At 38.0% G+C, this 14,534-nt stretch overlaps 1 protein-coding gene across 1 annotated transcript; it reads left to right on the plus strand.

The window, feature by feature from the left end:
• Positions 1-1,315: 1,315 nt before the first annotated feature.
• On the plus strand, positions 1,316-10,595 carry cavin4a (caveolae associated protein 4a). The gene is made up of 2 exons (XM_042498462.1): positions 1,316-1,841; positions 9,872-10,595. The coding sequence occupies exons 1-2, from the start codon at positions 1,434-1,436 to the stop codon at positions 10,466-10,468; spliced, it is 1,005 nt and encodes a 334-aa protein (XP_042354396.1). The 5' UTR covers positions 1,316-1,433; the 3' UTR covers positions 10,469-10,595.
• The last annotated feature ends 3,939 nt before the right edge of the window (positions 10,596-14,534 follow it).

The raw sequence follows: 14,534 nt of genomic DNA on the forward strand, positions 1-14,534 counted from the left end.
AGGAATACGTTACGATACTGACGCTAGACGCTCTCAAAATGCCGTTTCATCTGGACTTTACTGAGCCATCACTGCGCTGGAGGAAGTCACGAAACCGTATCCCTTCAGAATTTAGGATGTGTTATTTTTAACACATGCATGTTTGTAATCATGGACAAGCAATAGTTTTCAACACATTGTTCACAGATGACAAAGCAAGTTCATGACTTTGTCAGCAAAAGACCAGGAGTTAATGACTCCACTAATAAGCTGCCTGCAGTATGTTTAGCACATATAATGGAAGAAAATAGAGAGAACACACAAAACTCTAAATCATAAAAAATTAAAGAAAAAAAACACAAAAAAATAGAAAAATACCCCCAAAAATGATAGATTTTTTTTAAAGACTGAAATGTTTTCTAAAAATAGTTGGCAGTTAATTTTGTGAGACTCAACCAATCGATTAATCAACAAACAAACTGTTTGGTAACTTAACTTTATACAAAGCATCATATTTTGTAAACTACTACTATGTGTTTTTGTAATGGAAAAATCTTTATTTGTAACTGAAGGTAAATGTAGTGAAGTGAAAAGTACAATATTTCCCTCTGAGATGTAGTGGGTTAAAAATATAAAGTAGCATGAAAAGAAAATACTCAAGTAAAGTACAAGTGCCTCAAATTCATACTTCAGTACAGTACTTGAGTAAATGTACTTCGTTACATTTCACTGCTGCATGTCAGAGTAATCCTCGTGTGCAGTGGCTGTTCAGGGGAGAGAGTGTTAAATTCGTGCCACTTTGACGCTCGCCGCGCCTCTATAACGAGCTTCAGATCTCAGTCACAGTCAATGTTTGGACTCTGCTGCCCGGGGGAAAGTAAAAAAGGCATCGCTGCAATGTTTAATCCCCCCAAAAACATTCCAGCGCCGTGTAAAGAGACCAGACAACTGCAGCGTCTTTGCATCTGTCGCTGCAGAGCTGCGGAGCGACTCTAAGCTGCTGATGATGAACATGTTTCGCAGCTGCTCGCACCAACATGCAAATAACGGAAAATTATGAATCAGTCTGCGAGGCTCCAACAATGCAGAGCGGGACTTGGACGGGGATTTCCGTCATCCTCTGCTGCTTCCCAAAATGTCAGAGTGTCGCCTTACGAAGAGTTTTTATTTTTAGCCGGGGGGGGGGGGGGTTCGTGTGAAGCTTTGCCGCTCCCCTCCTGGCCCTTATCCCGAAGAGGGCTGAATTCAGGTTCCCTTTGGATCCTGAGGCCTTTTTTAAAAAGGGGTAGGTGGAGTTTGCCCTCTCTCCGGTCCCCAGACCTGAGTTTGGGTCACAGCGGTTTGGTGTTGCCACTGTTGGACCTCCAACGCTCCCGGTCCCCCAAACTAAACCATCTGCAACTTTTAAGCAAGCAAAGAAGCCAAAGTGAGCGAGCGTCACTAATCATTTCGCAATGGATCAGCACAAGCATCGCACGGCTGGCGTCCAGGAGAAGCTGGAGATCATCGGGGTGGAGGACGAGTCCGGGAACCCCATCAGCGCCCTGACCATCCTGTCCCTGCTGGAGCGCGTGGCCGGCATCATCGACAACGTCCAGTCCTGCCAGCAGCGCATGGAGGAGCGTCAGCAGGACCTGGAGAACAACATCAAGACCATCCAGGGCGACGTCCTCAAGCTGGCCAAGGACCACACGGACACCAGCGGCACGGTGGAGAAGCTCCTGCAGAAGACCCGCAAGGTCAGCGCCAACGTCAAGGAGGTCCGGACGCGCGTCGAGAAGCAAAACGTTCGCGTCAAGAAGGTCGAATCCACGCAGGACGAGCTGCTCACCCGCAACAAGTTCCGGGTCGTCATCTATCAGGTAAGCAGAGTTTTCTTGTCTTGTCTTGTCTTGTCTTGTCTTGTCTTGTCTTGTCTTGTCTTGTCTTGTCTTGTCCGGTCAAGCCGTCCCTTCGCAACAACGGCGCCCTCATGGCATGAGTAATTCAAATAATGCTAAAACATTAGAAATAATGATGATGATGATAATGATAATTTAACAAAGGAAAAACTGTATTTGCTCTAATTTAACCCTTTAATGCCCTAGCAAATTGGCTTAAATTCTTTCAAAAACATGAAAAGATGGCAATAAGAAAATAAACAAAAATTCACTCAAAAATTTGCGAGAAAGTTGTAGAAAAAAAAGAAGAAAGAAAAATTCCAAGAAACTGACCTGAAATCAGTGGAAAAATAAATGTAAAAAATATATGAAGAATAAATTTAAAGAAAATGAAGGGAAACAGTCTTCAAATGTTTATATGATTTGATTGACATTTTGATCATTTGGAAGTTGTGTCATATTACGTCACAATTTGCACTGGAGATCTAAACGATATCGTCCTCGGCCACAAACGCCATCAAAGTTACAAAATCTCTCAGTGGTTTGTTTTTATGGATTCAATGATCGGAGACTGGAGCTACAAAGTTTTCAAAATCTTTATATTTAAGGACTCTACATGGACAGCAGTATACATACTTTATACATTAATACCATGTTACACTTCACATGTGAGCAAAACTTTATATTTAATACGTGAATCAATAAAAAAGTTTCTTCCTATTGACGAAACATTGACTTTAGCCGCCATGTTTCTGCATTTATGAGTAGTAGTAGTACTTAGTATACTCTCTTGGCTGCTTTATAGTTCAAAGTTTAATAGAGCTAATAGATGCAGATACAAAAATGTGACACTACTAAAAGTAAATAATAGCTACCAGAACAAAATAACCAAATGTATACTTATTTTACCGTTGATGCAGTTTTCATGCTCTCCGCCGATCCTGCTGCGCTGAAACGTCACGCAAACGTCACAACTCAGCTATCATCAAAATTTGCTCAATTTCCCACGTATAGTCATGATTTTGGAGGGCCGCTCGTGCTCGCACACGTAAACACAATATTTCTGAGGAGCACGTAAAGGCAGCAGAATTAATTGTTTTTAGTGAAAATTTCATATGTTGGTTTCAGAGTCTAAAATGTGAGAATTTGCTCGTTTTGCTTTAGACTTTATTCCACGATGAATGAAGGCGTACGCGTGTAATTCAAACCCTTTAAAAAACCTTTAGATGCCTTTTAAAAACATTTACTCGAGCTAATCAGTTTCTTTCAAAATTAAGAAAAATTCAGAAGGCGACCGGCAGCTTACCAAAATATGTGCCAAAAATTAGCACGAAATTTGTCCCCCCCAAAAATCACAAAAAAATCACCTGAAAATAAGCACAAAAGCAAAAAAAAAAAGTTTTCTTTTCTGTAATACATACATGTTTTCAGACATATTTTCCCGTCATGGTTTCGGTTTAGGCGAAACTGGAGAATAATTAATTTAAGTATATAAAATAAAGTCGTGTCATTCCTTTGAGTGGCACAAACTCTGTGAGCCGACGAGATCTTAACCCAAACGAACTGAAATCTTTGAGCGGAGGACGCGGTGAAATGAAGAGTCCTCGACTCCGAAACACCGTCTCTCTATATAAATGTATTGTCATCACGTTGAGGCGGCACGCTCTCGGACGATCCTCTTATTGCTGCTAATCAGAAAACTCCCGAGGAGCGGCTTCTTCGACGGAAACCAAACGAGGCGTCTGCAGGCGGACACGTGATCCGGCCTCTAAAAAGAGCGCGAGAACGCTGTGGAGCCGATGAAGGAGGCTGTCGTCGTTAAAGAGATGGACAGACTTCGTAATGGCGGTAAATTGGGACGCTGCGGGACTTTCTGTGGTCAGACGACAGACGGTAAAACATAAAAAGACGTTTCTGTGAACTCTGAGGATTTCTTTGGCGGTGATCAAAGACGCTCTGCACGTCGCTGCAGGCTGTGAGAGCAGACCAGAGGAGGATGGTGTCGAAATCTGAGCTGCAGCCTCAATCAGAGACACTCTGAGGCTGCAGGTTTTTTACTGAACTGCACCGTTAACCCTTTAAAACCCGGACCGACATCAGTCGTTCACAAGCATTTAGACCTCTGAAACGTGAGCAAATAGGCAATCAGAAAATTGTCAAGAGATGTCCCTTAAAATAGAAGAGATGTATTTATTTCTTTTAAAAGTGCAAAAAAAGAGAGAAAATTTTTTTTTTAAGAATTAGGGGGAAAACTATAGTTTAAATTAATATATACTTATTAGATTTATATATTTTTTTAATTTATTTATTTGTTTTAATATATTTACATTTTTTTATTTGAGTGTTTAGCTTTTTTTATTGATTCATTTTAATATGTATGATTTTATTCTGGTATCATATCATTATTATTATTATTATTATTATTATTATTATTATTATTATTTGAGATACTGAATTTCAGATTTTCATGAGCTTTTTGAATGAAATGTAAATATGTAAATATGCATTTTCACTCAATCTTGAAGTCTTGTTTTGCAGGGAGGCTTTATAAAATATTTTTAAGATAAAAAGTAAAATAAATCAGGAAAAGAATGTCCAGAAAATTATATAGATAATTATCTTAATTATTATATTTAAAAAAAAAAAAACAAAATATTGTAATGTTTCAGCACTTTCTTGAGCTCATTGTGGGTTTTTTCTTTTGTCGTTACTGTTTTTTTTCCAATACCTTTAACCCTTTATTCCCTTTATTCAGACATTTAAACCTCTGAAAACTGATTAATTTCTTTCTAAACATGGTTAAAAAAACAGCACCAACAGTCCTAGAAATATCCAGCATCCTGCAAAAATCCTAAAAAATATTTGTAAAAGGTGAAAAAGGAAATAATCTGAAAATTATCTTGAAAGAATATTAGATATTATAAAAAAAAATTAAAAAATATAAGGTAAAAAAGAAAAGCAATGAACTGAACAAAATTTCTGTAAAATATATTAAAATGTAATAATACAAATAATAAATTATAATAATAATACTAAGGAATTTAATAATAATTGTCTTGTGATGCCCCCTTTTTTAAGATAGATTTAGGGTCAGGTGTAGCCTTTTAAATACCTTTTTTTCCACAATATATAAACGTATATATATATTATATATAATTATATAATAAGGACATTTTTTTTTTTTTTTTTTTTTTTTAATAACATCTCATATTCACTCCAGATACTTTTCAGATGATTGTCACTGTTTTTTTTTTTTTTTTTTTTGCAGTTTTTAAAAAGACATCAAACTAATGTTGTCAGTTTCAGGGGTTTAACCCTTTATTACACAGATCATCATCTTACGGTTTAATCTGTCAAACTTGAGAAAATTGTGGTTTTATGTCTCTGAAACGACCCGACGGCGAGCTCCATGTCAGGCCGTGATTGTGGGTGACAGCAGTTTACGGCGTGTCCCCGCCGGCTCTGAACGCTGCATGTGGTCCCAGAATAGGTCTCTCTGTCACGGATCCACAGCAGCTGTTAGCAGCACATAGCGGCCCGGTTACTATTCTGAAGGCTGCACGTTAACGAGGGCAGCAGCTCGCTCTCAAATCTGCAGAGCCGCGCTGCTGCCCGTCTCTTTAACACGTCAGTTACATTTCATAACAAGATTCAGCCTCATGTGAAGCTTTTCCAACTAAACTTTGAGGGAATTTTTTTTTCTGTAAAATAAGTTTAAATACATAATTAAGATCATTATAAATACAGGTTTCTGGACACCATCTTATGTTATGTTTTTTTTAAATCACCAAAATTTTAATTGCAAAAAGGCCAAAACTTAAAATAAAAAGTAAAATCACAAAAAAATTGTTTTTAAAAATTTTTTAAAAAACTTTTTTCTTTAAAAATCACCAAAACTTTTAAAAGAAAAGAAAATCAGGAAAAACTTTTAGAGAAAAAAAGCCCCAAAATATGAAAAATAAAATTGCCAAAAACTTTTAAAAAAAAAAATTTTTTTAAAAAAAAAAAAAAAAAAAAAGAAAAATTGCCAGAACATTCTTGAAGAAAGGAAACGTCAAAAAAAAGTTTTTAAAATTCACAAAAACTTTTAATGGAAAAAAAGCCCAAAATTATAAAATTTAAAAAAAAGGCAAAAGTCCATAAAATCGCCAGATATTTTTAAGAGCACACACATTTTTCTTTAAGAATCACCAAAAATACTCAAAGAACAAAAATCCACATGTAAAAAAATTTCACACAAAAAATGGCCAAAAAAAACTGATAGAAAAAGACAATTGCCAACACTTTTAAAAATTAACCCCCAAAAAATGTTTAAATAAAAAGAAAAAAATCACCAAAAGTTGTTTTTTTTTTTTTTTGTTTAAAATCACCCAAAAAATTCAAAGAAAAAAAAAAAGACAAAAATTATAAAAGCAACAAAAAGGCAAACGTTTGTGAAATCACCAAATATTTTAAAGGAAAAAAAAATCATTTTTGTTTTTCAACCAATAACAATAACCAATAGTGCAACACAAAAAAAAATCCTTCCTGACATCATTAAAGCCTTTTAAACGTAACTTAATGAGTCGTATTTGGAGGATACTGAGCTCGGGGACGTGGACACGCTGCCGTCTTTAACCCGTGTCGTCGCCGTCAGCTGACCGTGGCGGCCCACATGACCCGAGTTCAGAGTTCAGTTCCTGGTCTCTGGTTCAGGTCTCTTTCGGTGCTCTGGGTCCGGGTTTAGCTCGGTCTGGTCCCGGGTGGCTCGGGCTTTCTGTGCGTCTCGCCTGCAGTGTTGAGTTTCCTGGTGAGGATGAGCAGCTGGTTATTCTGAGGCCTCCGTCCATCTCCTAATATAGAGCTTCAGCTGCCGTCATTTCCCAGCATGCATCGGGCGCTTTGTTGGACGCTGCTCGCCGGCGGCTGAATGATGAAGGCCGGGGCGGTAATCAGAAAAAGATGAAGGTGTGCCGGTCCGCGCCGCCGGCCGCTCTGCCTCGGACATCAGAGGACGGTGTGTCGCTCCACAGCAGTTAATGAGTTAGTGATGTTTGTGCAGAGCGGGAAGGAGAGACGCCGAGCAAAGACGAGTTTACGACCTCAACTTCCTTCAGACATAAACACTTTCAAAATAAGAGATCACGCCGCTGACAGAGAGCGTCTGTTTGACTCTGAACAAAATCTTATATTTCTGCTAGTTCTGCAGGAGGACAACATTTCTCTGCAGTATTATTAGTCGACAGTGTAAAAACAAAAAAAATGTCCATTAGTATTTTTGGTGACAGACTTGAGTTGACGTGAGTTTTAAAAGTTTTGGGCAATTTTCTTTTTCTTTTTTTTTTTTTTTTTGCTTTTGGGGAGAGGGGGTGGCATTTTGGGGGTGGTTTTCTTTAAAAATATCTGCAGATTGGAGGCATTTGGGGGGGGGGGGGGGGGGGGGGGGGGGGGGGGGGGGGGGGGGGGGGGGGTTGTTCTAAAAAAAAAATTTCAGACTTTTCTCTCCCTTAAATTTTTTGGCATTTAAAAAAATAAATAAAACAGAGATTTCTCATTTTCTTGAAATATTTCTGATGATTTTTTAAAATTTATTTTTGGTAAGTTTTTAAAGTTTTTGGCAGTTTTATTTTTCTTATTTTTTCCATTTTGCTTTTTTTCAACATTTTTTGCAGATTTTTTTTATTTTTTATTTTTGAATACTTTTTGGTGATTTTTTTTTCTCTTCTTAAGCATGTTTGGTCATATTTTTCCCCAGTGTTTTTTTGTGATTTTAAAAAGGTTTTTTTTTCTATTCCTTAGGTGTGTGTGAGTGTGTGTTAACATAATGAATGTCTGAGTGTGTGTGTGTGTGTGAGTGTGTGGTGTGTGTGTGTGTGTGTGTGTGTGTGTGTGTGAGAAATCAAACTGTCTCTCTGCTCTCGCTCCGTCTCCTCTTCTTCCACCTCCTGAGGTTATTAATCCGTTTTGACCCACATTCCCTGCCGGCGTAATTATTGTGTCGCTCTCGGTGTCTGGACGCGCTCTGATGACTCCTCCCTGATTAATGAGTGTGATCGTTGCAGGTGGCCGCAGTTTAATTAGGATTAATTGGCTTTCACATCACAAAGTCACCTGCAGGGCGCCACAGGTGGAGCAGGTCTGAGAGCAGCCACGACACCTTCAGAAACATCAGGGAGCACGGGACAGTTTTTCTTTTTATTCGGGTTTGACATATTTAAAAAGTGAGAACCAGAGAAACATTTAAATTAATACCAAATATAGAATATCCTGAAAAAGTGAGTTATTTTTACTACTTTAATTCAAAAAGGTCAGCTTTCATATATTGTATATTCATTACAAGTAAGCAACATATTTCAAGCCTTTTTTTGTTTTAACTTTGATGATTGTGGCTCATAGCTCATAAAATCAGAAATCCAGCACCTCAAATAATAATAATAATAATAATAATAATAATAATACATTTTATTTATAAAGCGCTTTTCCCAGGACTCAAAGACATCGTACAGAAGTTAAAGAGAAATGTCACAATATTTCAAGATTTTTCAAAAAGTAATAAGTATGTTATTTTATATACTCAGTACTTGGTTGGGGCTCCTTTACTACGAATTACTGCATCAGTGTGGCGTGGAGGCTCAGAGTTTTGGGAGCGGAGTTGTTTCTAATGTTTTTAATTTTAATTTTTTATTTATTTTTTTTTTTTTCTTGCTTTCGGCCATAATTTTAAAAACATTTTAGTTTATGTAATGAGTCTTTCAAAACATGGGGAGAAGGAAGCAACTAAACAAGACATGCCTTAAAAAAATTGTGAAAAATAATAACAATTTTAAAAAAATATGTAAAAAAAAAAAAAAAAAAAAAAGCTACAACTAAATTTACCTGAAAATAAGCAAAAGAAATTAAAAGTTAAAAAGCAAAAATTACAAAAAAGACTCAAAAAGCGCTTAAAAAAAAACAGTATTTCTTTTTTGTATTTTATTTACTCCTGTGACATAATTCTATGGTATAAAATTATTGTAATTTTCCCTATTCCCTCTTTTTAAAACTAATTTTTAGGTAAGTTTTTTGTCACATTTTACTTATTTTTTGCAATTTGTAGAAGATTTCTTGCCAAGTTGGTCATTGCCCTTTTTCGTCCCAGATTTTCAAAAAAATTTAAATCAGTTTGCTCAGTTTTGGGTTTTTTTTGTACTTTCAGGTTTTTTTTCAGAATTTGTACTATTTTTTTGCTGATTTTTGTTTTGTGTCTTCTGAGCTGGTTTCTTTGCTCAGGCTTCAAAGGGTTAAATTGGATGGTGTCATTATTATTATTAGCGTCCTTCTTGAGTTGCAGGTGTTGTTCCTTCCTGCCTGAATGAGTCTCCGTTTCTCTTCATCTGTAAAAATAGAAAAACTTGATCTCATGAAGATGCCGGTGTTTTCGGAGGCTGCGGGTCTGACCGAGTCTCTCGGAGGAATATCATGTTTTAATCTGGACCTGCAGCAACGAGCAACATAGTAATTTATCCATAACGGACAGAAGAGACGGACGAGGAGACGGGGGTCGGCTTCCTCTCCGTGTGTCCCGTGCAGGGATCAAAACTTTAAAGCAGATGCACAAAAACATTCAGAGGAAACTAAATTCAGATTAAAAATCCAGAAGAAAAAGGAAACTTTTTAAAATCCTCTTGTTCTCTGTCTTCTCCCAAAAAACGCTGCCTTCACGTGCTGCGCAGAAATATCATACTTACAACTTACGAGCACATGAACGACCCTCAATCGGTAGGATTTTTAGGACATTTTTAGGACATTTTCGGATTTTTGGACATTTCTTGGATTTTTGGACATTTCTCGGATTTTAGGATCTAGGGTCTTAGCTTGGACCTAGTATTTGATGACTTTAGATGGTAAAGAGTTGGATTGACGGCAGCTTCAAGTGGTCATTAGAGGAACTGCAGTTTTTTGCGTCTTTCTTCAGACCTGAAAGTTGCTGCTGGTTTAAAGCTTTGTTGTCCTGACTGTCCTCTGTCCTCTGTCCTCTGTCTTGTCCTCTGCAGGGTGAGGCCGAGGTCCCATCGGTGGCCGTCACCAAGTCTCCCAAAGGATCCAGCCTGGAGGGATTGGAGATCGAGCCCGACTCCTACGACGTCCCCGTGGACCTCTCCTCCGACGAGGAGTACCTGAGCGTGGAGGAGGCCGACCCCTCGCGAGCCGCCCGCATCAAGAAGTCCATGGCGAAGGGCACCGAGAGCCTGAAGGCCGCCTTCTCCAAGGAGAACATGGCCAAAACCAAAGACAACCTGGGCACCAAGTTCCACAACCTGGGCGAGAAGGTGATGCCGCCGGAGCGCCGGGACAAGATGCACCAAGCCGGCGAGCGGCTGAAGCAGTCCGGCGAGCGGCTGAAGGAGAACATCGCCAAGAAGGCTCCGAACAAAGAGACCTTCCGCATCAAGCTGAAGAAGGAGAGAGCCGTCGGCGAGGGCCAGGAGGGCGCCGAGGCCGAGGCCGACGCCGACGCCGAGCTCCACATCCGGGCCCCGAGCGCCGAGAAGCCTGTCGCCTACACCGAGGTCGCCATGGAAACCAAGAGGGAGGGACCCGTGGAGGAGGCTGGCGCCACCCGGATAGGGGAGGAGGATTACAGGAAGTAGATCAGACGTCAGATCAGACATGAAGAAGAGGCGGGAAACCGGAGGAAGCTCGTAATGTCGAGGGTGTAGAGAAGAAGGTCTGTGATTGGTCGACATCGATGACGGACATTTTTATTTGTGTTTTTAAAAGGAAAAGGTTCGTAAAGACGGCAATCAGTACTGACCCCAAGACCCTTCAGAATAAAAACTGGTTATTTATGAAATTCATTGCAGGGTGGAGGTCGCTCAGTTTTTAACGATTTTGTGATTTAACCTTTTAAAAGCTGAGTAAATTGGTTTGACTCCTTTAAAACAAAATGAATGAAAAGGCAGTGAGCAATTACAAGAAAATTAATAAAAGATGGTGAGAATACCTGAAAACTTTAATATACATATATTTTCTAAAAGGGGTCAATAAAAATAGGAAAAATGTCCAGTAAACAACATTCAGAATTATTATAATTATTATGTTTGTCATTTCTTTTCTTTAATTTTTTTTTAAAATTTTTTTGCTTATTTTCATACAGTTTTCTTTTAATAGTTTTTTTGGTTTTTTTGCAAATTATGGACCATGTCTTGGTAAGTTGCTCATTGCCTTCTCCCCATGTTTTTGCAAGAAATCACACTTATTTTCTCAGGTTTCAAATGGTCAAAAACATCTTGTTGCGAATGTGAGAATCTTTATCTCAAATGCTCAAAAAAATAAAAAATAAAAATCAGGTTTAGTATTTGATTAATTTGTGAGTCAAAATTTCGGAGATGTGAGATTGCTATGAGGTTGCGCTGTGGTTAGTAACCATGGTTACGGATATTTTGCACCAAAAATCTGCAAGTAAAAGCAAAGCGGCTGCAGAGGGATGATGGATGTTGATCTGAGGGTCTGGATGTACATATAGTGTTGTACATGCTGCCAAAACTGGGGAGGTGAAATTTGGTGGCTGCAGGTCTCAGCTGGTCTCTGAGACGCTGCTGAGGAAATAAAATAAGAATTCAGACTGTTTCTGTACGCAAAACAGTAGGACGCAGACGAAGTTAATGCAGAGGTGCTTTTAAATTGCATCAGTGATCGCTTAGGTAGAAATTAAAGCTGCACCAGGCAATAGATTTAACTCTTATTTGGACTCATTTAATGCAACGTTAAGGAAAGTTTAGGGACAAAAAGTTGCTCATTGAGGTGTATTTAATTAACATTAAAATGATCATAATAATGAGATTAAAGTACGTTTTTTCACTTCAGTCACTCAGCCGGACATCGTGTTCATGTGAGCTGATTTCTGTGTTCAGATTTTAGTTTTTGCTGATACAGTCAGTGTCATATCTGCCGACGTGATTTAGATGACGGAAAAAAATATGGCTGTTTCTGCATTTCGGTCACTTTTACTTACTGAAATTTAAAAAAAAATAGATTATTTAATTAACCTCCATGAATTTTAGTTTTAACCATCAGAGTTTGTAATGCATACAAACGGGTGCACAAAATAGCATGTCGTCGACAATTTTAATCTGGAACGTGTTTCATTTTTTTTTGTTTTTCAGCGCATTTTTGTAAGTCCTTACATTAAAATAACATTAATTTTATACATTTCCCCCTAAAAAAAAGGATTTGAATTCATTTTCACCAAGTTTTGCAAACAATTGTGTGGAATTTCATCGATTTCTCTGCGCCATCGAAAATTCACCGATCAGAATATTCAGATCGAAGACTTTTTTTTATGTCTGCATATTAAAGAAACATTGAACATTTTAAACATGTTTCCCCAAAATGAATCTAAATTGATTTAGTGTCTTTGGGAAATCTACGTTTAAGTTTGATTGACAAACAGCTGGAGATCAAAACTTTGCACGACCTCTCTCGCAGCGTTGTCCCTTTTCTATCGCAGATCTGACAATAATCGTTGTATTTTAGGCTGTAATTTCTCTTCTGAGTGAATGTGGGAGGTTTGACGGTCAGAGACGCTGCTTTTAGAGCACTGCTGAATTTAGGCACATGAATGTTTTCATTTTATTTTGCTGCTTGTTGATATTTTTTCTGAATGTATTCTTCCATCAGGATGAGTTCAGGATTATTCTTCATATTTTCTGTAGAAGCTTGGCTTAAATAATGCTGCTATATATTAGTCCAGTGTCTTATTCTGAAAAACACACACTTCCTGTTAAGCTTTTTAACCTGTGCTTCGTGACGCTGTATTAATGTTTCAGGTGAGTGAAAAATGCGTTGGAGTGATGTGATTGATAATATTTAGTTTTGAACATTTTGAATAAGGTTTCATCTCTTGCATATATTTAATTTTTTTTTCATTTTTGATTCAGTTTCCATAATTTGTCTTGTTGTCATTTTTACGATCATCTCAATCCAGTTTGAATGCTTTACGATGAAATCAGCTGATTGAGGACTCGTGTTGTTGTTGTTTTCGGCCTGTAAACTGAACAAGCGGCACCGGATGTGAATGGTTTTGTTTTTGTATAAATAAAGTTCTCGTGAAACCTGTGTGCTCGATGAACGACATAAAAACCACAAAGACATAACTGCAGGTGTTTGGTGTAATTATTATTTTTATTATTATTATTATGGATTATTTATGCTTTTATTTAAAGTGTGTCATCGTGGTGAGGATTGCAACCAGCTGAAACTTCTCCCGGTTTAAATTCCTTCAGTGTTCAGGGCGTTTTTACTGGGAGCTGAATTATTATTTAATTTAATTTGATGTGATTTTTTGAAATTTTTATTATTATTAGTTTATTTTTAATGTAAAGTATAGTTAAAAAAAAATTTTAAAGTTTTTTTTTCTCTTTATTGTTAACATTAGGTGTCGAAACTGATTATTAGTAGTTAATGAGACTGACAACATGTGGAACTGATATGCATTTACAATAAAATTGAGAATCTTTCTGTGAATATTTATATATATATTATATATATAATATTATGATATTAAAGTTGAAACTAACGCAAAGTAGTCTGTAGAAGTCTAAAGAAGTCACTTTTCACTTCTTCAAATGTGTCTATTTCAGTGCTGTGGCTGTCAAACACTCAGCTGTTCGACAGTCAAAGTCCTTCACTGCATTTGGTTCTCCGCGGCTCTATTCTTATTATCATTGGCTGTTCGTGTTGTCTGTCAAAACATCGCTGGAATGAGCTCTATTTTCTAAGTTCTAAGTTACTTCGTGATTGCTATCATTGTTGTTTTATCGCCCAGCACGTGCAGCTGTTATTGCGTTTGCGGGTGTTACCAGGCCTATCCTGTGAAATTACACTTTGTCTCTCACCATTAGGCGTATTTAATTTTAGGACAATAGGACTCACTGGATGCGGTCAGACCCTGCAGGAATGTTATAATTTATATCATTTATATAACTGTAATTATTTTTATCCCGTCCATCAGTTCGGACCCTTTGATTATTGCTTATCTTTTCACAGATGTCTTGTTTTATCACTAACATCTCAAACTGGAGTCTCCCAGCAGCGTCGGAGGCGCGGATCGTCTCTCCTCTCTGTCACTATCTCCCACTGATCTCATTCATCTGCGGCTTAAATTAAATCACTAACTCGATGTCGGCTCGAGCAAAACACGATCACTCATCTGAGTCAGCAGGGTCCCGCACATCCGCTCCTCTGCCGGCGCCGGCGTCTCTAAATGAAATGCCAATCACTCGGCCTCGCTCTCTCCTGAGGGAATTTACAGTCGGACTCGTCTCCTGTGTGGCCGCAGATCTCAGCAGCAGTTTGTCAAGTGTGAATTTATTGGCCCTAAAACAAACACCGGGGCCTCATTTCCTCGAAGGGTCCAATCAAACCGAGCAGCTGCCACATAAACCCCGATAAAAGACGCTCTGAGGCCCAAACTAGAGACCAAAAGTCAAGTTATCTGCAATCTGTGTCTGTTAATCCAGAGTTTAACAACTATATGACTTCATTAACCCTTAACACCCCAATAGACGTGGGTTTTCTTGTGCTGCATTCGGACGCCTTTCACGAGCATCTAAACCTACAAAACCACAGGGAAAAATCATTGAGTAATTTAGTAAAGAATGGTCAAAATAATTAAGAAGAAAGAAAAGAAAACTATATTTATGGTTCTTTGAATTG

This window comes from Plectropomus leopardus, chromosome 12, assembly GCF_008729295.1.
Source record: "Plectropomus leopardus isolate mb chromosome 12, YSFRI_Pleo_2.0, whole genome shotgun sequence".
In the NCBI taxonomy this organism is placed as follows: Eukaryota; Metazoa; Chordata; class Actinopteri; order Perciformes; family Serranidae; genus Plectropomus; species Plectropomus leopardus.

Coding starts and splice junctions, on each gene's coding strand:
- cavin4a (XM_042498462.1), top strand. CDS start 1,434: ATGGATCAGCACAAGCATCGCACGGCTGGCGTCCAGGAGAAGCTGGAG. Junction 1,842..9,871: donor TCCGGGTCGTCATCTATCAG/GTAAGCAGAGTT, acceptor TGTCCTCTGCAG/GGTGAGGCCGAGGTCCCATC.